The sequence below is a fragment of the Equus przewalskii genome, chromosome 7 (genome assembly GCF_037783145.1).
Source record: "Equus przewalskii isolate Varuska chromosome 7, EquPr2, whole genome shotgun sequence".
Classification (NCBI taxonomy): domain Eukaryota; kingdom Metazoa; phylum Chordata; class Mammalia; order Perissodactyla; family Equidae; genus Equus; species Equus przewalskii.
Window position 1 is genome coordinate 45,600,492 of NC_091837.1, and position 23,715 is coordinate 45,624,206.

At 38.7% G+C, this 23,715-nt stretch overlaps 1 protein-coding gene across 27 annotated transcripts in view; it reads right to left on the minus strand.

Moving 5' to 3' along the window:
• The window catches only part of DLGAP1 (DLG associated protein 1), an 843,303-nt gene that overhangs the window by 162,425 nt on the left and 657,163 nt on the right, over nucleotides 1–23,715 (minus strand). For all 27 annotated transcript variants that reach the window (XM_070629775.1, XM_070629776.1, XM_070629781.1 and 24 more), the window contains 2 exons: nucleotides 16,582–16,759; nucleotides 4,351–4,591 (listed from right to left, as the gene is read on the minus strand). In XM_070629775.1, coding sequence (XP_070485876.1) covers nucleotides 4,351–4,591; nucleotides 16,582–16,759 — 419 coding nt within the window. The remainder of the gene's footprint in view (nucleotides 1–4,350; nucleotides 4,592–16,581; nucleotides 16,760–23,715) is intronic.

Genomic DNA, 23,715 nt, shown 5'->3' on the forward strand with positions numbered 1-23,715 from the left:
CACTGCCCTTCCTGGGGGCTCCGTGGAGGAATGGAGACCAGCTGAACTCCATCAACTTTTAAGAGCTTCCCCTAACAAGAAAAGAATATAACACAAAGGCAAAACTTCAAGAGCAACAGTGTGGCAGATGAAGCTACTTATTCTATAGAAATTATATTATTGCTACATAAAGCTTCTTTGAAAAGCTTGTAATTTCAAAGTGAAAACTTTTCTTGAGAGACCAGAGAATCAAATATCATAATAGTTTGCTATTTCCATCCAAGATAATCATTTTTATCCAAATATTATATTGGCTTTTAAAATCAAAAAAAGCAATAAATGCTTATATTAAAAATTTCCCTCTTTCTATACCACCTGACCCTCCCATAGAGCGAGGACCCAAACAAGCAAAGGACTATGGTAGGGAGACCTGGGGTTTTGTTCTGCCTACTTGCTGGGTAGCCACTGCAAATGGTGTACGTGTGTCCTTTCAGACCACATGTGTGTCTGGGTATCTGTATGGGTGTATCTACTGATGATGATTATACGATTTTTTTGCTTATTCAGACTACCGGTATTCATCAGATACAAGTCTGTCCACCTACAATGTGGTAATGCTTTTGATAGGTCCTAGAAAATGCTCGGTGTCAGAAGCAGAAAGAAAACTCATCCTTAAACACATACAATGCATCGGTATAGTCCATAAAAATCAGGTTTACTCCCTACTCTGAAGTGGAGGTTTGAGTATATTTCCGGCACCAAGTTCTACTGTTACCTAAATTATTGAGATGACTGAGGCAAGGGTGCTTGTTTTCCCATAGTCCAGAGGATAACTAAGCCACTTTTTCATTTTACTTTTCTACAGTAGGTCTGATCTTAACCTAATAGTCCCAGGTGCAGTGGTTTACGTAAAAACTTGCTGACTCTCTTAGATGGACAGATACCTGGGTGCTTGAAGCAGAAGACAGGCTGAGAGAATATAAGATTCTATGATCATTAGATAAGCCAAAAAGTCAATAAACCAAAGGAAGCATCACTATAAGTCCCTCTCTAACTCAGTTCCTAATTTGCCCTGATTTGCTGGGACAAGCCTCCATTAATTCTTGCTCACATCGCTATGGGATCCTGAGGGCCACGTGGAGCCGAGCCCATCTTTCTGACTCTCCCATGTGTTATCAGATACTTTTGTGGACTTTTGTCTGTGGTTCATTTTGCTAATATGAAGACTGGACAAGGCTGGAAGAGAAAAGCTTAATAGTGTATTTTCTTGAAAATTTGAATAATTTAAATGGGCTGACACAAAAATCAGAGACTCAGAATGCAGATTGTTGTGGGGGAAAATTATGGCTAATAACTGCGTTGACAAAAAAGAATTTTTTCCGGGCAAGAGGAAGTTTAGGAAAAATGGAACCTGTTGTGAGTATCTAAGAATAATGAGCAAAGGAAGAGAAGCGAAAGGAGAAATCTATGTCATGTTCTACTCAAGACGATGTAAATGACGTACATCGGGGAAACGGTTAACATTCGAGCAAAGTAATTTCCTGATTTCCACAGATGAGTGAATTCTTTCAAAAATTAGCAAGTCCTGTGAGAAAATAGATTTTCTGTGTTTTCTACAGGAAATTGTATTTGATTTGCTGTCAGAAGGAAACCAGTAGAAGAATAAAATTAATATGACAGTATTGAGATCACGTGAGAGAGAAAGGAAAATGTGAGCATGTGTGTATGTGTGAGTGTGTCTGTGTGAAAGAGAGAACACAGGAGTAGTGCGGAGGGGTAGAATGAAGGACGCAACCTTATTATATCATAAAATAACGGCTTTTTAAAAAAGAACAAATCTATGGCAGAGAGAAACTGTGAAAGGCGCTATTAGAATTCTTAGAGTTGCACTCAAATATCTGAAAGGGTTACTTAGAATCTACTACCATATTTAGTTCTTAAATTGTTTATTTTTCCACGACTGTAAAGATGATATATCATATTCAGTTTGATGGTTAAGGGTGAAGTCGCCAGCTGCCCCACGCAGAAATCTGGTATTTTATGCTTCAACGCTCCCAGGGACAAGTCACATCTTTCCGCCCCTAAGCCCTGCAGCTGCAGCCAAGACTGGAGTCCCCTCCCCTCCCAGAGAGCTGCAGGGGGATATGGCTCCGGACCTGGGATGAGGCATACAGACCCAAGGAGCGGATGCAATCACCTTTGTGGTGTTTTCGTTTACTTCTCCCTGCTTCTTGGCATTCTCCCACATAGGGCCAAGGGCTAAAGCCCCTCCAATTCAATTTACACTCTAAATGGACCAACACAGGACATCCTCTGAGGCCCTACTCATCTCCTTCTCTGACAGGCCTGATAAATGTCAGATTAGCAAATACTACAAACACTACAAACAATTTTGTAGTCTAAGTGTGTGCCATCCAATATTTGGGATATACTTACACTACAAAATTATTCACTAATTATCTGAAATTCACCTGTAACTGGGAATCCTATTGTCTGTACTCTTGGAACCTCTGGAGTATCTGGGAAGGGTTTTAGGAAGGCCAGAATACGGGTATTTGGGGTCAAGAGCACAGCACAAGAACTGATGCAGAAAGTGTAAGTAAATTGTCTCTTAAATGACAAAACCACAAAATACCCCCGAGGGCTAAGCAGAGAAAAGCCATTCCCAGTCTCTTGCCCCTTTATCCACAACACTGCTCCCTGAGGAGGGAGGAGGGAGCCAGTGGCACTTGGCACTTCTGGGCAAGCATCTGCATTTTGTGTGTTCAAGCAGTGATTTCAGCACAGAAGAGCAGCTGGCAGGTGACGGGACTATTTTACAGAGAATGGACCAGACACTGGGAAAGAGCTGTGCGTGGAGTAGGGGTAGCGAAAATGGGGAACACCAAAGACACAGTAATACGCCAGAGGCACAGGGCAGAACTTCAAACTACACTTACTGCACGAATGTAAACACACACATAAATATGCCCATGGATGAATTAAAAAATATACCTTTTCATTTCATAAATCAATATTAGCTAATTTATTAACTTTGTGACTGTCTTTGTAGAACTTCCTAGTGAGCAAGACAAACATTTACCGTGTTGAGTTGGAGACAGCCAGCCAGGGCTAGAGTCGCTGGGCTCCCTGTGGAGCTGCTGAGCCAATGCAGCATCTAGAAGCATCCTTTTCCTTAATCCTGAGATCTTCATTTGCGTTAGTCAAAATGAGCTCCTATTGTTTAACCACTAATGGTTTGTTTTTTTTTTACAAATTTGTATCTCAATCTCCTATCTCAAGTTAGTAAGATTTTAACTCACGTTTGAGGACCTAATTAATTCTCAAGCCTGCAGAAGTTCTAGGCTGAATGATAATTACTGACATTTGGGGCACCTAGAATGAAAACTGAATAATACAATATCCTGGCACAGGCTTTTCCTTCTAATTTATTCATCGTTACTGATCTGGACTCTAGGTTTGACGATCTTCTTGTGGAACTACTCCTATATTGGAATTATGCTGAATTCAATCAAATTCAAGACTGGAGGGAGGGAATTTTCTTCTGAGACCCAAATGTTACTAAAAAAAACACACCACCACACACATTGTCGAGCATAACCCCCGGCTATATTCCCATGAAGGTTCCAGTGTCATGGAAACCAGTTAAGCTCTTCTGTGCCCCTCTGCCTAAAACCTACTGATGAAAATACAGTTTAATGGTATAAACCTAAATTCACTTTAGAGAAAAATGGAGGTACTCTATACGTACGACAGTCAGAGGGTTTAAAATAATGAAATAAAATTGCCCTCTGTTATAATGAAAGAAAACTCATAAAATGTTCAATCAGTAGTACTGGGTCATCCATTTCTTCCTTTTTATTTTCTCACAGTGATATTTCAGGTCTTTTGAGATAGTTATTTTGTGGATATCTTGGAATTAAAAAAGCATTCCAGCTCGGTGATTCTCAACAATCAGGATGTCTGATTGATTTGGGGGCTACACCCCTAGACGTCAGAGCCTGACTACAGAGAGTAGGAATTGATGGGGATGAGTTTGTTGGCTCCTAGGATGCTGTGTGGGGATCTCGGGAAGACCTACTCCGTGTGCTGTCCCTCTTGGTCCTGCACTTGCAGTTTCCTCTGCTGATACCAGAGATGGAGAGGGAGAGAGAACAAGGAGGTGAATGCGGCCAGAGGCTGGGGATAGAGACAGTCAGGGAAGCAAAGCCATTATTTTGTAGGGCATGGGCAGTATGTTGTCACCGGTAAGAGCATGGGCACAATGTACAGCCTTTCCGGACAATAGTGCTGTCGCCCAGGCGCAGAGGCCAGGCTGGGGGTGACCCATCGTCACCGGGGAGCCGGGAGACAGCCGCTCTGCTCACTCACCCGTGCTGCTCTGAATGGTCCTCACGGTGGTGGTGGTGCGCGGCGGGGAGGAGGACCTCAGGGACACGCACTCGTCGTCCTGGGAGCAGCCCTTCTCGATGGCTCGCACATAGCTGTGGCTCCGCATGCGGAAGCAGCCGGGCATGGGCAGGTCCAGGGCCTCCACAGCCTGCGACTCCAGCTCGCTGAACACAGATTCGCACACCGACTCGAACTGCCCGTTCACTTCCATTTCGCTCACCTGCGGGCAGAGACAGGACACCGTAGCACCGCGCACTTCTCAGCCCGGCGGAGAAGCAGCCTCTCCATTCAAGCATCTCCGAACGTCAGCCCGCCGGAAGAATGCCCCGTCCGATTACTTAAAATCCAATGCATTTTATTTCCTCCATGTTACAGACTGTAATTGAACGGTATCTAGTTTATAATCCCAAGTAGTCTGTTAAATTCTAAAGAAAAACAGCTTTGTTTTTAGAACGTAAGGAATTGTGGGGCTGGGAAGTCTTATTCCAGCGCGCGCCCAGGTGCTAATTCTCCTTATATATAAACGCAAATCTAGGGAACAATTTTATTGGCCCATAGAGTTTGAGTATTTCAGTTAAACTGTTTTCAGCACAAACATTTTAGAAACTAGTATTTTCATTGTGCTGTTGGAAGTGACTCGTTCATCAAATGACTTTAGTGTTGACTGAAGCTTGATTTAGTGCAAAGTATGGAAACAGGCCCTATATTTCTGGTAAGATACTTAACATTCTGCACAAAAATAGACTGAACCCAGATATGTCAAAATCTTCAAAAGCAGTCTCAAGATTTCCAAACTATTTACATACTATCTACAGAAGGTTTCACTCTTCTTTATTAAAAGCCCATATGGTCCACAAATTGTTTATAAATATGTTTTTAAATCTTCCAAATGAAGTCCTCCTTTTTTTTTTTTTGTCCTGCTGAGGAAGACTGGCCCTCAGCTAACATCTGCTGCCAATCTTCCTCTTTTTGGCTGAGGAAGATTCGCCCTGAGATAACATCTGTTGCCAATTGTCCTCTATTTTGTATGTGAGCTGTTGCCATAGCATGGCCCCTGACAAGTGGTGTAGGTCCATGCCCAGGAAGTGAACCTGGGCTGCCAGAGTGGAGCACACTGAACTTAACCCCTAGGTCACCAGGGCTGGCCTAAGTCTTCCTTTTTTTTTTGAGGAAGATTAGCCCTGAGCTAGCATTTGCTGCCAATCCTCCTCTTTTTGCTGAGGAAGACTGGCCCTGAACTAACATCCGTGCCCATCTTCCCTTACTTTATATGCGGGACACCTGCCACAGCACGGCTTGCCAAGCAGCGCCATGTCCGCACCCCGGAATCGAACTGGCGAACCCCAGGCTGTGGAAGCAGAACGTGCGAACTTAACCACTGCACCACCGGGCCAGCCCCAAAGTCTTCCTTTTTTTAAGGAATCAGTTTTTATTTACTTATATTCCTCTGTACATAATTATATTGGGTTTGAGCACCACCTAAAAAAAATTAGCCAGACCAGGTGCTCCAGTCAATTTCTCACTTTGCAGCTGATGAGATACAGATGTGGGACCATTCTTCAAATTTCTGCTATCTTCTAGAGCTTCAGAAGGCTAGTTTGCCTAATATCAAATTCATGAGTAATTGAGAATTTGCCAGATTAAATTACAATTAAGCTTAGAGCACATACCAAAAACAATCACAATTTTTGATTGTTTCTACATTTTGTGTCATCTGAAGATGCACTCCAGTAATGGCTAATTTCTTTAAACTTCAGATAAAAGTGACCGATTACCTGAAGGCATCAAGTGGGAAAGAGACATGCATTTCCTAATAATAATTCTTTACAGTTTAACATAGTATTTTCACATACTTTATTTAATTTGAAATAAAATTCCTTCATGTTTTCCAGGCTCATAATTATTTATGTCCACATTAAAAAATTAAATATATGTATTATATATATCCTTGCTTTCTAGGAACTACTTGGAGATGCATTTACAAGTAAATGCATCTTATTTGTAACTTATTGTCAAAAATAGAGAGAGAGAAGAAGGAATGGGCAAATGAACCAAAATCTTAGCAATCAGTGAATATGAATCTGGCTCAAGGATGTACAGAGTTCTTGGCATTCTACATGCAACTCTTTTGTAAGTTTGAAATGATTTCAAAGTAAAAAGTAAAACAAACTATATATGTATGTGTGTATATGTATATACATATGTGTATACATATCATTTATTAGATTTTACCCTTTTCATCAACATGCCAAATATAACAAAGAAATAGTGAAATATTTATCCCAGTTAAAGTAACAGCTATTAAACTTGGGTGACTATCTTTCCAGAGGATATATGTACTCCCTCCCGTATTTTTCATAAAAATTGAATCATAAAGTAAATATAATTCCGCAACATGTTTTTCTTTCTGCTAATCTTCTAGATTACATTTATATTCTTAATAAGATTCTCCTTTGTTCTCCTTTAACCTTTTGTTTTTATTGTATACAGATACAGAAAACCACACAAAATAAATGCATAACTTAATAAACTATATAATAAGGCAAACACCTTTGTAACCACTAACCAGATCAAGAAACAGAACTTTTCCAGGCACCCCAGAAGCCCCTCCATATGCCCCATCCTAACCACAACCCCCACCCTCCCTCCAAAACTCACTACTACTGAGTTTTATTGCAATCACTTCTTTGCATTTCTTTATGTTTTTTTTTTTAGCCAAGTGTGCATCCCCAAACACTATAGTTTAGTCTTACTCAGTTTTAAAATTTGATGTAACTTTTAATTCACTTTTAACATACAGGTGTCCCTCCATCCATTTTCTTTTATCAGAATTTATCTATGGAAGCATCTGAGGCGTTTGACCTGTGAAGCTTCCCTTAGTCTGGATTTGCTGATTTCATTCTCGTGGTAGGATTTAGCATGTTCCTCTGTCTTTTGTCTTTCCTGAAAATTGCAAGCTGGAGCCAGAGGCAGGATCAGATTCAGGTTCAATCCCTTTGGCAAGACTAGAGGTCACGTATTCTTTCATCCGGAGCCACATAATGTCTGGGTTGTCTCTTTTTATGTTGTTTGGAGTCATTGTGCTCAATGTCTAGATCCACTAATTCACTGGGCGTTGCAAAATGGGGAAATTCTAATTCCATCATGACTTCTACAGTTACTAACTGGAACATTTTTATGAAGAAATGATTTCTCTCATATTATTTGATTACTCAATGATTTAGTTCAGATAGGAACAGCAGGAGAAACGATTGATTTTTTTCCTTTTATTTACTAATTGACAAGATAATAAATTTGTTTCCTCTTATCTACCAAAGGTGATCTATTAATTTTTAAAAATAGTAAAATGAACTCATAGATTTAAAAATATTCGACGGTTTTAAATTCACTTCAATGATTATTCTTAGTGAACTCAAATTTGTCCCATCTTTGGCCAGTAGGAGCCTCTTAGGTTGGCTGAGTCCTTTTGATATGAAAGTAGTAGTCTTTGATAGCTTCCTTGATATCTAATATGTCAAGGGATTTCAAACTCACCTTATACTTTTCCTGCCCAGTCCTGGAATCAGTATTTTTCCAAAAAGCCTTTTCTTTCTCAGTAGGAAATGGTATGACAAGAACGCAATCTGGGCGCCATGAAGCTTCATGGTCATTGCCTTGGGTTGATGCTTGTTCAGAGGGCAGAACTAGGTTATGAATACGTCCAATTCAAATTCAGACTGCAGAGTTTTAATGTAATCTCTTCTATATTATACTTATATCTTTATGCCAAACTAAAAATCCCAGTTCTCAAGGACATGGGAGATGATAGGATTGAGATAGTCTACAATTATTCATTTGCTTTTTTCCACAATATCTGCACAGCAGTCTCAGAATAGCATACAAATACTATCGCTGCCCATATCATTGTTGGAAACAGTTAACAATTTTTTTTTTTGCATATGCTCTCTCTATTCTTTGCTCATTTTAAAATAGCTGTGCTATATTTACATCACCAGAGTACATAACCTATATGTTCTCTCCTGCTTTAGCACTCATTTAGTCTTAATTTTACAAATAACTATATATTTAATACTTGTCACTACTTTTTTCGTAGAAAAAGATTATTCTTTATCAAACTTATACACAAATATAGGTCAAATAGTTCTAGACAGCTTATAAAGAAAAAGAGCAGGCTCCCGTCCCACCCTGCCCACCCAAGATTCTCCTTACCCAGAGGCGACCACTTTCAATTCTTCCAGCTGGATCTTCCAGTATTTGCATCCATATTGCCAAAAACTTGCTTATGTGAATCTCTTGATACTTTCATAGACCTCTGTCTGATAACCTCTTAATTTTCTTCTTGCCCTCGAAGCATCACTCTTGGACCCTTCTGTCCTTCTATTATAATCCATGGCTGGCAAGCCCACTGCTGTCCTGGGATCTCCCTTCCCCATCATTCTGGGGGTGCCCTTTGTTATCTAGCCTGTGGTAGAGACCCTGTTTCCTCTTCCTTGTTTTATTCCCTCCTTTTGGTGCAGCGCATCTTCCAGTGCTTTCCTGGGCAAGGCAGCCACCTGGCATTGATGGAAATGTCTGTATCCCACCTCCACTGTCAAGGGAGAGTGTGCTTGCATTTAGGATTCTGGCTTGCATGCTTTGTTCTTTCAGGCTTCGTTCCTTGTTTCTTAGCCTCCACGTATGCTGGAGATTGACTAAGACAGATACTTTTCTCATTCCTGGCCCTTTCTTTGGTAGCTGGTCTCTCCCATCCCCTCTGGAAGTTGTTTAGGATCTTCTTGTCCCGAATGAGCTAACATTTCATGATGCTCTTCCCTGTGTGGATCTTTCTCTACCCACTGTGCTGGGTACCGGGTGGGCCCTCTCAAAAATCTCTGCAAAATCATGTCTTTCAGTTCTGGGACTATTTCTTGAATTATTTCATTAGTGATTTCCATCCTTCTGTTTTTTCTTTTCTTTCTGGAACTCCTACTAGTTACAGAAGTCCAAGTCGAAGAAGTTCAAAGAATTCCAAGCACAAGAAACATGAAGAAAAACACATCAAGATACACCTTAACTTCCAAAACAATATCAATGAAGAACAAAGCTGGAGGACTCACACTTCCTAGTCTCAACACTTACTACAAAGCTATAGTAATCAAAAAACTGGCACTGACATAAGGACAGACACACAGACCAATAGAACAGAATTGAGAGTCCAGAAATAAATGCACACATCTATTAGCCACTAGTTCTTACATATGGTCATTTTGGTTGTCCAAAGCTCATTGTCTGGTAGATTCCTCAGGATGCGCTCATGGAAGCAATATTCCCTGCATTCATCCATACTTATAATAGTTTGTCCATCCTTTTTATATGTGAAAGTCAGTTTTTCTGGATATAAAATCTTTGGTTCACATTTTTTCCCCTTGAGTATAACAATATGTTACTCAATTTTCTTTGGGCATAAACTATTGTTTTAAAGAGTCTATTGTGGTTATTGCTCTATTGTTGTTAAAGAGTCTGATAATTTAATTTTTGTTCTTTTTAAAGTTATTTGCTCTTTTTGTCTGTAAGTCCAAAGATTTTTTTTTTTAATTCTTTAAAGTTTTGTAATTTTATATGTCTTGGTGTTTATTGCATTGGGTCAATTTCTCAGGCACACGGTATGCTCTTTCAATATGTAATTTTGAATCATCTTTTCATTTCAGGAAAGTTTTCTTTAATTATTGTTTGTATTATTTGTTCTGGTCCTTTGCTTTGATTTTCTTCTTCAGGGACTTCATTATCTGTATGTTTGATCTTTGCCTATCTCCAATATTTATCAATTTCTCTTGAATTCTTTTTACCTCTTCATTTCTTTTTGATTTTAAAAATGTACTTCCATTTTAGATTCTATTTTTCTTAGTGCATTAAATTTCTCATTCATATGCTTCTGTATTCTTTCTAGTCTAATCTTCATTTCTGAAATGATTTTTTTTGTACTTCTAATTCTTTCTTGAGTTCTGTGACATCATTTGTAAGTTTTTGAAATTCACATGTATCTTTTTCTTTCATGTCTTTGTCATTTTCTTAATGCCCCGTAGCTCATTTTGAAATAGTGTGTTACAGTTTTGATCTGTTTCATGGGTGTGCCTATCTGAGATGCTTTCATTTTCTGTAGGAATGTTATTCTGTTTCTTACTCTCTTTTCTTCTTACAGTGACTTTGAATGTGATCTAAAGTGGGTATGTTTTGTTCCTCATTTTCTTGTAAAATTAGTTTTTCTGACCTTGAGAGGGTGATGCATTCAGGATTTTCCCCTACATTCACAGGGCTTCCTCTTTTATTGTCTTAGCATTGTGTTGCTTTCCAAGATTTCCTGATTCTTGTGCTCCTGCCCCCAACTTTTACCTGAACCTTGTCCTTTCTTCTTTGCTATTGTCTCTGTCTTGCTCATATTTGATTCCACTCCCAACTGCTTCTTTTCAGTCCTGGGCCCTGTCCTGGATGGAAACACTGGTTGGTTGGTTTCTAGTGTACATATTGGCTCAGATTGCTCCAGCCTCTTCTGACCTTACTGCAGCCTCCTTGAATTTCTTGCTATTAGAATAGGTAAATCCTTCCCAGTTTGAGGGGCTCTTCTCAAGTAGGCCTCCTGAGCTTCCAGTGAATACTTGCTGCTTGTTTTGTCCTGCTATGCTCAAGTCCATCAGGAAGGCCATTGTTTTCCTCTATATCCTCCTACACAAAAGTGGAAACAATGCAGGCTAATGGCTACTGGTGGTTTGTTCTCATCTACTTAGATTTTGGGTTCATAGGATATCTTGTCACCTCATTTTGTTGTAAATGTTGTCCATGAGTTTTTGGTTTTTCTATTTAGTTGCTCTGTCTTCTTTTATATAGAGACTCAGGGAGAGTCAGACACTAAGTCATTTACCACTATAATCTTGTATAGTATGATTGTACCAGAATTTACTGAACCACTCTTTTGTGGATGATGATTCAGCTATGTCCTTGAAGAACATGCTATGACCAACATCGTTGTGCATTTATCTTTATATACTGGTGCTTTTATTTCTGTATTATAGAGTTCCAAAAGTGAGATGCCTGTGCCAAAAGATACGTTTTATCTTTTTGTAGATTTTACCAATTTACTTTCTAAAACAATTGTAGCAATTCACTCCGAACAGCAAGTAAGCTAACCTTGTTTGTCAACAGTCACCAGAACTGGATGTTAGCTGTTTTTGCTGCTCTGATAAGTCAAAAATAATGTTATGCTGTTTTGATTTGTCTTTACCAGCCTACTAGTGTATATGAGCCTCTTTTCCTATATTTATTGGCCTTTGAATTTTTTTCCCTCCGATTTGCTATTTCATAAACTTTGCCCTAAATTCTTTTAGGTTGTTTATCTTTTCATACTAATTGGTAGAAACACTTTAGGCAACTGGGACATTAACATTTTTCTTGATATGTTTTAAAATTCCCCCCTTAATTGTATTTTTTTGTTGTTGTTGGTGAGGAAGATTGGCCCTGAGCTAACATCTGTTGCCAATCTTCCTCTTTTTACTCAAGGAAGATTGTCACTGAGTTAACATCTATGCTAATCTTCCTCTATTTCGTATGTGGGATGCTGCCACAGCATGGCTTGATGAGCAGTGTGTAGGTCTGTGCTTGAGATCCAAACCCATGAACCCTGGGCCACCGAAGCAGAGTGTGTGAATTTAACCACTATGCCACTGGGCCAGCCCGCATCAATTATATTTTAACTTTACAATGTCTTTTACCACACAGAAATGTTTAATTTTTAGTTAGAATAGATGTCAATCTTTTACTTTATATTTTCTGGAATTCTTATTTTATTAAAAGTTATAATTCTCACCATAATATCATAAACATATCTTCTAATTTTAATTTTTTGTTGTTTTGTCTTATTGCTTGTATTTTAAATCCACTTGGATTTATTTATTTATTTATTTTTGCTGAGGAAGATTAGCCCTGAGCTAGCATCTGTGCCAGTCTTCCTCCACTTTATATGTGGGTCACTGCCACAGCATGGCTGATGAGTGGTATAGGTCCACAACCAGGATCTGAACCCACAACCTGGGTCGCCAAAGTAGCACACTGAACTTAATCGCTATGTCATGGGCTGGCCCTGATTTATTTTTTTTATGGGGACAAGGAGTAGTTTAATGCTCTTTCTACTTTATCATGGGAAATTTGCTTGAATTTTCTGATATTCATTTTCATCATCTGTAAAATGAGTATAACAATACCTACCTCACAGCGATGCCGTAAGGATAAAAATAAAATAATATATACAAGTGCATATTATATTTCTAGACACATGGTAGGCACTCCATAAATAGTCGGTATTATTTTGTGAGATAGGGTAGTGGGAAGAACAAGACAAATTACTCCAATTCTCTAAGACTTGCACAATACCTGCCTATTACATTCACTTTTTAAAAATGATGTAGAAACCCAACATATTGCCAGACAAAATATGTCTGGGCTTCTAGTTTACCAACCAGATGAAGATATTTGAGATTTGGACTTGAAATAAATTAAGACATAAATTAAGCTAATTTGAAAATGATAGTTACTATGCCAAATATTTAAAAAATAGGCGACTTTCTAAAATTCTTTCTTCTCAAGCTTTACTTTAAAAGGCCTCCATTTTTATTAGATGCATATATAGTAAAAATAAAGAAAGAGAATAAGCATATAAAAGGATGTTCAATTTTTTTCTATCATCCAAGCCCAATCTGTTTTTAGGGATTTTTATTTCTATGAGGTACGAATGGCAGAAACAAACAATTTAGTTATTCTAGGCCAATTTCTTGGCTCCTAACATTTTACTTTGATCTTTCTAGGAAGCTTTGATGAATAATATATCAGGTTTTCAAGGGGAATAGGATACAATGCACTTAAATTCTATATCATTAGGGCAGCTATTAGTGATCCATAAGAGAGACTATCTCCAACATCATAAATGCCAAACACTTTCTGAAAAGTCTAGAGTATATACGGTAGTTTTGCTTTGAAGCAGAAACTATTCTCCTTTGAATAATAACAATGTTGGGACTGCAATAGAAAGTTCGAAATTATCCTTAACAATGTTGGGACTGCAAGAGAAAGTTCGAAATTATCCTTAAAGATACTGTGTTACTTGAAAATTGAATATGGAACCAGAAAAATGATGTATCATTAGGAATCCATTTAGGATGGCTATTCTTTCTGTATTTTACTTAAGGCAAAATGATTACACCATTGAATTGCAGAGCTTGACCCACCATAGCATCAAGGCCCACATGTGCCTCTTCAGCGACTTGCTGATTTCTTACTAAGCTGTTGCTGGGAAGTGATGTTATCTCCAGGAAGATTAGACCCACAGCATAGGGACTAAAAGCTGTCATCTGTGTGGGTGCAATGTCCTGCTGGGGGACGTATCATGTTCTCCTGCTTTAAATATGTAAAATTATGAAAGCAGTGAATGTGTATAAACATTTTTCCAACAAAAATTTTTAAGTACACTGATGTATTCTGCATGTACAACAGCTGGATTTATAGCATATTTTACAATTGCAGAAGGCTATATGACCACGAGGCTGTCCAGAATAAAGATAAGCTTAACAAAGTTTTAACAAAGTTTGTTAAGCTAAACAAAGCTTAACAATACTATTGTAAAAAGTATTTCACAATACTTTTTATTGTGAAAAAACTAAGGAGAAAACAAATCCAAATTTCACCAAAATGAGGCACCAACTATTTCCCTGAGTTGCGATAATGAGTATCCTGGTACACGTGTTAGCAGCATAAATAGGTATGCATGATCTTGGAGATTTCTCTAAAGCAAGGAAATGTACAGTGGGCAAATACTGGAATCCCACATGCCAGCTTCCCTGACTCCCACCCTGCCTTGCTCTCGGAGCCTCGCTGTGGTTTCTGCCTTTGCTCTTCAAGAATCCACTTAGAGCAGGGTGGTCTATTTCAATGGTAGGGACAAGGTGAGAGCAGTAGTCCTATTTCAGGATCTCACCCTGACAGATCAGAGATGCTTCAGTGCTTAGCCTACCACTCACTTCAGTGCTTAGTCTGCCACCACCACCACCCCTATCATCACCACCACCTCCATTGCCACCACCACCATTATCACCACCACCACCATCATCACCACTACCCACCTCACCACCTCCACCACCACCACCACCACCATCACCACCACCCACCTCACCATCTTCACCTCCACCACCACCACCACCATCATCGCCACTACCCACCTCACCATCTTCACCTCCACCACCACCATCATCGCCATCTCCACCACCATGAGATCATTACCACCACCATAAGCAGCAGCACCACCAGTAGCTCACCTTGATGATCACAATGTCTTCCAAACTAGCTTCTCTGCTTCTAGCCTTTCATCCTCTTCAATCTTTCCTACATTTTTTTTTGCCAGATTAATTATCCTGTATCAAAGTTCTGCTCGTATCTCTTGCCTGCTTAAAAGCTGAAGTTTTCATTAATCTTTAAGCACTCCCATTCCTAATGAATAAAGTCCAGTCCCCTGGGCCTGGTATGCAAAATGTCTCCAGGTCAAAATTCAGAACAGATTTCCCATTGCTGCCTTTACGAGTATTCTGAGTATTCTGAGTAAACTAGAGCATTCACTATTCTTTGAATAGGATTTAGACTAGCAGTTTTCAAAGCTCTTATCAAATATTACCTTTTTAGAATTGCTTGGAATATTTGTTAAAATGCATATTCCTAGAACTCACGAGTAGAAGCTCTCTTTTTAGAATCCTGGGTACTTGACACTTTTCTCTCCTTAGCTTTGGGATCTCACTGACAATTTTGTGACCACAAAGAAAGTTCCATTTAACATCTGGTTACTTACATATCTCACAGAGTGTTAACAAGGACTAACATTAGGAAAATAGAAAGCAGTTAGCACAGTGCCTGACTCAGTAAAGGTGGCTCTTATTGTTCATTCTTGCCCCATCTACCTCAGAGTATTTTTGTGGTGTTCAAGTAAATAATGTTTGTGATAGAATTTTTATATTTTTTTGTATGCTCTCCATTAGACTGTAACCTTTTGTGGGGCAGGAATTATTCATCACTGAATTTTTGCATAATCTGGCCCAGTGTTTTGCTCAATAAATATAAGCTAAATTAACTGTATGGTACTTATTATATTTTTTCATTCTTTTTTTTGAGGAAGATTAGCCCTGAGCTAACATCTGCCACCAATCCTTCTCTTTTTGCTGAGGAAGACTGGCCCTGAGCTAACATCCGTGCCCATCTTCCTCTACTTTACATGTGGGACGCCTACCACAGCATGGCTTGCCAAGCAGTGCACAGGTCTGCACCCGGGATCTGAACTGGTGAACTCCAGGCCACTGAAGTGGAGCATACAAACTTAACCATGGTGCTACCAGGCCAGCCCCCATATGGTGCTATTTTTAAAAATTGTGATATAAATTTGAATTCAGAGTTCCTAAACATCATTTTTAAAAAATGCCTTCTTTGTTCTCCTAGAGGAAGCCCCCGGGGCACCTCTGGTGGCCCCTGAAAGCTGCAGGATCAGGTCTTCCAACAGTCCCAGGTTCGCTCTGCCCCTGAGCTTGTGCAGCCCAGCCTTCTCCCACGCTCTCTGAGCCCTCAGTGGGAGGTGCTGGAGGAGCCTCAGCCGAATATTTTGGACGCAGCATTAGGCCACCTTTACTGAGGCTTCATCCCCAGGTCTGCACACCACTTCTTAGCAGTGGGCTCCGGTCTCATTACCAAGACACAGTATTCACCTAGGACCCAGCTGAGGCAAATAGATCATAGCTCATTTCCTGTGCCTCTGTCTCTGTCTTGATGACCTGCTTAATACTTGTCCTTTTATGATCAGACGCAGCCTTGGTTTTGCCAGTGATGCCTTCCCTGTCCTTCTATCTTTCAAACATCTTTACAACTGAAGTTTCATCCATCAACTCCTTAATGAGAAATTGCTGGTGCTAACTGACTGCTAATGAATTTCCAAGGACTCCCCCCATGTGCTGTATCCATCTGCAGAGGCCTCCTACCCTGCTGGTAGACTGTTGATACGTGGCGTTTGCTGTGGCCGAACACATGTAGCATTTAGACCAGACCTCTTGCCTGATGCATTAGCGGTCTGCGTGGGGAGTGACTGCCTCCTCGCTTCATGCCCTTTCAGTTTCCACTAACCCTGTGTAGCTAATGGCCTGTGGCCACGGTGCTCACCTGGCTGATGGTGCTCATGGCTCGCATGTAGCTCTCATTCCTGGAGCGGAACTTTGGTGATGTGAGCAGGCCTGCAGGGTCAAGGCTGTCCAGGCTTCGGTTGATGGAGACTTCGCTTACTGCCCTCAGGTAACTGTGACTCCGGATCTGGAGTTTGGGGGAGTGCTCATTGGAAATTCTAGAAGAGAACAACCAAAGGGGTACATTTTTTTAGTCATATTCCAAAATGTAGACAGCAATAAGATGTGGCTGTACAATCATTGATGTGGCATCCTAAAGACTGGGGCAAGTAAAACTGCTGCCCTCCTATGATTGTGAAACTCCCCCATCGTGTCTCAGAAAGAAAATTTTTAATAGGAAATCATCAAACTCTGATGACACTAGAGAGGAATAAAAATTCATTTCAACCCATGAAATAATTTCCCCATTCACATTTTCCTAGGTATCCTGGGGAGGGAGACAATAACTGTGACTGCCCTGCCCCAGAATTCTGTCCTGTGTGATTTGTAAGCTTTTCCTTTGTACCCATTTCTTTTCTGTGCCATCTTTTTGTTTTTGGACTTTCTAGTAATGCCAAGTAGGTGTATATCTATAACTATATCAATATCTCTATCTCTCTCTCTATCTTTCTATCATCTATTTATCTATCTAATCTATGTCTTGTTTAGTTGACTAATTTAGCTAATTAAATATTTTAGCCATTAACAATGCACACATCTCTAAATCTTGTTATGCAAAGACCACCCAGACCACCCGTTACATACTAAGGAAACTTTGGATTTTTTCCAAGATGCATTTTAAAATTACAGAAGTAGGGAATGCTCATTGCCAAAAGCCAAGCTACGCAGAAGTGCACAAAGCAGAAAGTGGGTGTCGCTCTCTACCCTGCTCCTGCTCCAGAATTCCACACCCCTGAAAGAACTGCCCACAGCAGTTCAGTGTATATCCTTCCTTACTCTTTCTACACATATACAAACAATTTTTTTCAGTAATTTTTAAAGTTCGTTTTTGCATGGGATTCAGGGTGATTTTTCTCTCATTATTAAATTTCTTTTATTTTTGCTGTAACATTGCTTGCAATTAAAAATTAAAGTTGATAAAGAGAAAGGTGTATGCCTAATATAGTTGCTATTATATATCATTATTCCAGAGATCCTAGCAAATAAAGTCAGAAAATAAAAAAAAGAAATAGGGAATATAAATATTGTGAAGGAAGAGACAAACTTTAATTATATATGTACAGATTATATAATTAATTATTTGGAAGAGAAAAGAAAATCAATTGAAAAACTATTAGAACTAATAAGAGATATTCCCAAGATAGTTGGATACAGGGTAAAAATAGAGAAATCGATAGTTCTATATACTGCCACCAACAAATAGAAATTTTAATTTAAAAATCCTATTCAAAATGGCAAAACTGTATAAAATAAGTAGAAACTACAAAAAAGAAATGCACCAGGATTTTACGAAGAAAACTATAAAACTTTATGGTAGGTAATAAACAATGTCTAAATAAATACAAAGAAAAACCATTTTCCTGGATGGAAAACTCAATATTGCAAAAAAATTAAATGCTCTCTAAATTAATCTATAAATTTAATGCAACTGCAATAAACATTCCCACTGAATTTTTTTATTGGAATGTAATAAACTCACTTTAAAGTTTTTCTGAGGCTTGTAACAGCATTATTCACAATAGCCAAAAGGTGGAAACAACCCAAATGTCTATCAACTGATGAATGGATAAGTATAAATGTGGTACATCTATACAATGGAATATTATTTGGCCATAAAAAGGAATAAAGTACTGATACATGCCACAACATGGATGAACTTTGAAAACATCCTGCTAAGTGAAAGAAGCCAGTTACCAAATACTACAGACTATATGATTCCATTTATATGAAATGTCCAGAATAGGCCAATCTATAAAGATTGAAAGTAGATTAGTGGTTGCCTAGAATGGGGTGGGGGTAGAGGGGCGTTGTAAAGAAGGAGGAAGATGCAGGTTTGGGGGGGCGATATCTGAAAGGTATGGAGATTCTCTTTGGGGTGATGAAAATATTCTAAAATTGTTTGTGGTGATGGTTACACAACTCTGTGAATATACTAAAAACCATTAAATTGTGCATTTTAAATGGGTAAAACTGTATGGTATGTACATTACATCTCAACAAAGCTATTTTAAAAATTAAACGAGGCCTCAAAATAACCAGATTTCCTTATGAAGACAGTTTAGAGAGTAGACCACTGTGGGCAAAACCAGAGGAGAAAAGCCAGTCAAGGTGGTTGCAGTGTCGCCATAATTTAAACAACAAGTGATAGGACTGAGTTAAGTATCAGCAGAACTTAAGAGGAGTAGATAGATTTGAGAGTCCACATGAAAATTAAAGGAGGAAGAGGACAGAATCTAAAAATAGCCAGAAAATAAAGAAAAAAGAAGGCGATAAATACCCCATCAGACCTCAAATATACTTTATAGCTACAAAGATGAAAACAGTGTGGGATTAGTGAAGGAACAGACACATCAGTAGAATAAAATAAGGACTCCAGAAACAGAACCGAGTATATGTCTGAATTTAGTATATTGCAAAGGTGGTGATTCAAATAAGTGGGGAAGAGATCAACCATTTAATAATGGTGCTAGATGAGTTGTGCATCCATTGGGGGAAAAAATGGATTCCTACTATCCATGCGGATTAAAAATCAAAATCTTTACAAAGTTAAAGCTATCTAAAATGCTATGGAAGAATGTATTCTAAAATCTTAATTTCTATACCTAAAAATTAGAAGAAGAAATTTACCAGAATTTTATGAAAAAAACCGCAAAACTATAAAACCTTATGGAAGTTAATAAAGAAAGCCTAAAGAAATATTAAGGGAAATGGTGGGAGAAAGATTTTAGAAGCATGATGTTAAACTTAGTAGCCATAAAAAAAGAAAAAAGATTGACAAATAGAACTACATAAAAATGTAAAATTTTGTTCAACAAACACTGTAAACAAAGTTAAGAAAAGTCATGGAGTAGGGAACATATTTGCAATACTACACAACATAACAAAAAGGGTTCACATCCATAATATCTAAAGGGAACTTAAAAATGAATTAAAAAATAATGCGTTCAACTTAATAAAGATGGGCAAAGGCTATAAAGAGATAATCACAAGGAAACAGATACATAAATTCACAGGAAAATAGATTTATATGCACCAATCTCACTAGTAATTAGAGAAATGTTGATAAAAAATAAGATACCATTTGTACATCAGGCCCATGCACATCTATGTCCACGTCTTCAGATGGTAAAGATATTCTCCACATCCCAAACATCCTCTTAGCAGTGCATAATACTGCACCCATTCTTGAAACTTATATGAAAATACTTAAACATAATAGTTGAGGGGCCGGCCCCGTGGCCGAGTGGTTAAGTTCGCGAGCTCCGCTTCAGCGGCCCAGGTTTCACCGGTTCGGATCCTGGGCGCAGACATGGCACCGCTCATTGGGCCATGATGAGGCAATGTCCCACATGCCACAACTGGAAGGACCCACAACTAAAATATGCAACTATGTACTGGGGGGCTATGGGGAGAAAAAGCAGAAAAGAAAAAAAAAAGATTGGCAACAGTTGTTAGTTCAGGTGCTAATATTAAAAAAAAAAAAAACTCGAAAAAGACTCAGTAATAGTAAAACCTGAAAATTTCATTAGCAGCCATTTTTTGCAATTACACTGAAGGAGGGATCAAATTAAAACAGATCTAGAATTTAACATCAAAAATAAACTTCTTATGTATTTTACTGTTACAAAAGAGAAACTGATTGTTCTACGAATGTTCCCTATGGAGCCTTCAAGTAGCTGCCAAATGTGAACGTACTTCTGCCAGGTCAAGCAAAGATTTTCCATGTGTCGTGTGCTATTATCGTGATTCACAATGGGTCACTTTATAAATGCCGATGCCAAAAATCCCAACCAACAAACAAACTGAAGAATTCATTTTTTTCGTTCAATTTCATTTTACGATCTCTTCTAGGAAAAGAGAGCCTTAGCCAGAAGCATTTATAACCTAAAGATCACTTCCTCTTAGAACTTGAGAGTTGTGTGACAAATGTGTTTCTTTGGCTATTTTGCAACCTGACCCAGAGCAGTGACATCGCCAACATAAAAGATGATGCTGTTCCAAATGGTTATCAGGGCAGCAATGGGGGTGGCTGTTCCATAAACAGTGTATATTCAAAAGAAGACGTGAAAGTCTGGTGTTTTGAAAAATGAGTGTCTGCTGGCTGAGATGGGGAAATGGGGCATCTTGCAACAATCATTCACCCTGGCCACTTGTTACGAAAAGGGGCATAATTCCCAAATTTCAAAGTGAAAAATCATTCAGAAGGGATTGAATAGTTCTACTTTGGTGAGTCATTCCTGATAAAACAACACATACTTTAATAATACACTAGGTATAAGGAAATGAACTCTTTTATCTTGTCCGCTTAGAGAGCAAAGCCCACAGCAATCAACATAAAGGCTACAGTATGTACATGTGCTCCTGATGCAGAAACACTTATTGAAGAAATATCAAAAAATAATGCACTGATTACTTTATCATCATCTCAAAAGAAAATTGATTTGCTAAGAAGAAAGGGAGTGTGCCTATTCAGAAATATCAGCTCTCATGTTAGATTAATTATTTTCGATGTTGGCCTATTCAAATGACACCCGTCTTTTCTACTTTTTCCCTAAATTACTTATGCTAAGTTAACTTTTCATGGCTTAGCACAACTAACTGAGATTTTGGCCTGGTTGAGTCCCATTCATTATCACGTCCTTTAAATGTACCCAAAGGCAGGACGCCCCTAGGAGACTATGAGGTAGCTACAAAAATGAGCTTGGCCCAGCGTATCAGTAAGGTTGCCATTGCAAAGAAGAGAAAATGCAATAATATTCAGACCACAAAATTTTTAACCAATGTCCCAAAAGAGAAAATTATTAACTTTGTAATATATTATTAAACATATAAGTTCACAAGATGAATACACTTTGGGGATCTAATGTATAGCAGGGTGACTACAGTTAATAACACCATGTTGTGTACTTGCAATTTGCTGAGAGTAGACCTGAAACGTTTTCACCACACACACACAAATACACACATAGTAACTATGTGAGGTGGTGGACAAGTTAATTAATCTGACTGTGGTAATCATTTCACAAAATATCCATATGTCAAATTATCACATTGTACACTTTAAATACATACAATTTTATTTGTCAATTATATCTCAATAAAGCTAAAAAAATATAACTTAAGATGGTTGGGATTTTTTCCTCCAGAGAACAAAATGTTTCATGATTCCAGATCACTGAGTCTAAGGGGAGAACTTCTGGAGGTGACGGGCTATCTTACTGACCCATCTGCACCTTAATTTTTGTTCTTTTCCACTTTGTCTTGCCTCTAACTTATAAAAGTACTGAAATTTAAGGTTATTTCATAGGACTCAGAGGAAACATGCTATTGCCTCTGGGGGTCAATCCAATTGCTCTATTTTGAAAATGAAAGTATTTGAGCCTTGGTGATGACACTTTGATCAAATCACTCTCACAAGCATTCACGGGTTAAAGTGCAACGCTTTGATTCCTCGGTCTTCAGTGTGGACAATGGTACTCAGTGGGTGACACTGCTTGGTCACTAGTTTTAGGGAATCAAACACAGGGTGTTTTATTGGTCAGTCTGCTTTGGTGAAAGTGAGTCTGGCTTTCTTCTCGGAAGGTCCATGTGTAACCCCTTTATAGTTCTTATAAAAGTATAACTTTCATTAAACTTGTTCACTTTGATAGTTGCCTCTTGAGTTATTTCTACATCATAATAATATCTGACATTTATTACCATTTACAAAACCTTTGGTTACTATTAACATCAATCTATAGATAAAGAAATCATGGTTTCAAGAGGTTGGGTAGCGTTCAATGTAATTTAAACGGAACCTTTGTCTTCTCCTGACTTCCACATTCCCATTCTCTTTTCATCTCCTATTTCTTGGGGAATCTTGCCTGAACTCTCATTTGGGCTTCTATTCCTCTACCTTGCCCTTAAACGTTTTTAGTTCCTAAGACTTTACAATTCTTTATCTTCTCATTTCACTCTACATTCTCTCCTTGGCCAATCTCATCTACTCAATGGTTTCTACCACTAACTTGATGCTGACAATTCACAAATCTATCTGTGTCCATAGCTCTCTCTTAAATTTCAAAACTAAACTTTTGACTAACTACTGTACATTTCAGTCTAGATATTCCTCAGGTATCAACAGTCATCATGACCCCTAAATGAACACGTTACCTGCTCCCTCAAATTCCCTTCTTTTCTTTTATTCCACATTGAGATGAATGGCACTGAAATTTACCCCATCAACCAAACCAGAAATCCAGGTGTTTATCACATCTCCTTTTCTTTTTTTTTAAAGATTTTATTTTTTCCTTTTTCTCCCCAAAGCCCCCCGGTACATAGTTGTGTATTCTTCGTTGTGGGTTCCTCTAGTTGTGGCATGTGGGACGCTGCCTCAGCGTGGTCTGACGAGCAGTGCCATGTCCGCGCCCAGGATTCGAACCGACGAAACACTGGGCCGCCTGCAGTGGAGCGCGCGAACTTAACCACTTGGCCACGGGGCCAGCCCCCATATCTCCTTTTCTTAACTGCCCAAATCCAGTCGATGATCAAATTTTCTCAGTTTTACTTCCTGTATACATTTAAAATTACCTTCCTCCTCATCTTCCTCAGGACTTCTTGCTCCGTTACTTCCTTAGTTCCTGCTTCATCTTGATTCTCCTAAACCAGGCTCATTCCCACCAGTCTTGTACCCTCAAAGGCATCTCTCTTCTCCTGCTAGCGATTAGAATACTCTCCTGCTTGAAATCCTTCATGAATCCTCTTCGTTGACAGGAGAGTCTAAACTTCTTACTTTTTCACTTTTAAACTTTTTACTTTTTTAAAAAAGTCTAAACTCTTTACTTACTTTTCGAGCATCATCTTTTGCTACTTACATATACCAGGCATACAGTCTCACGCTTCTTTATCTTTGTACGTGTTATTTCTTTTGCCTGGAATACATTCCTTTCTCCACTTTCCACCCACAAAATGCTTA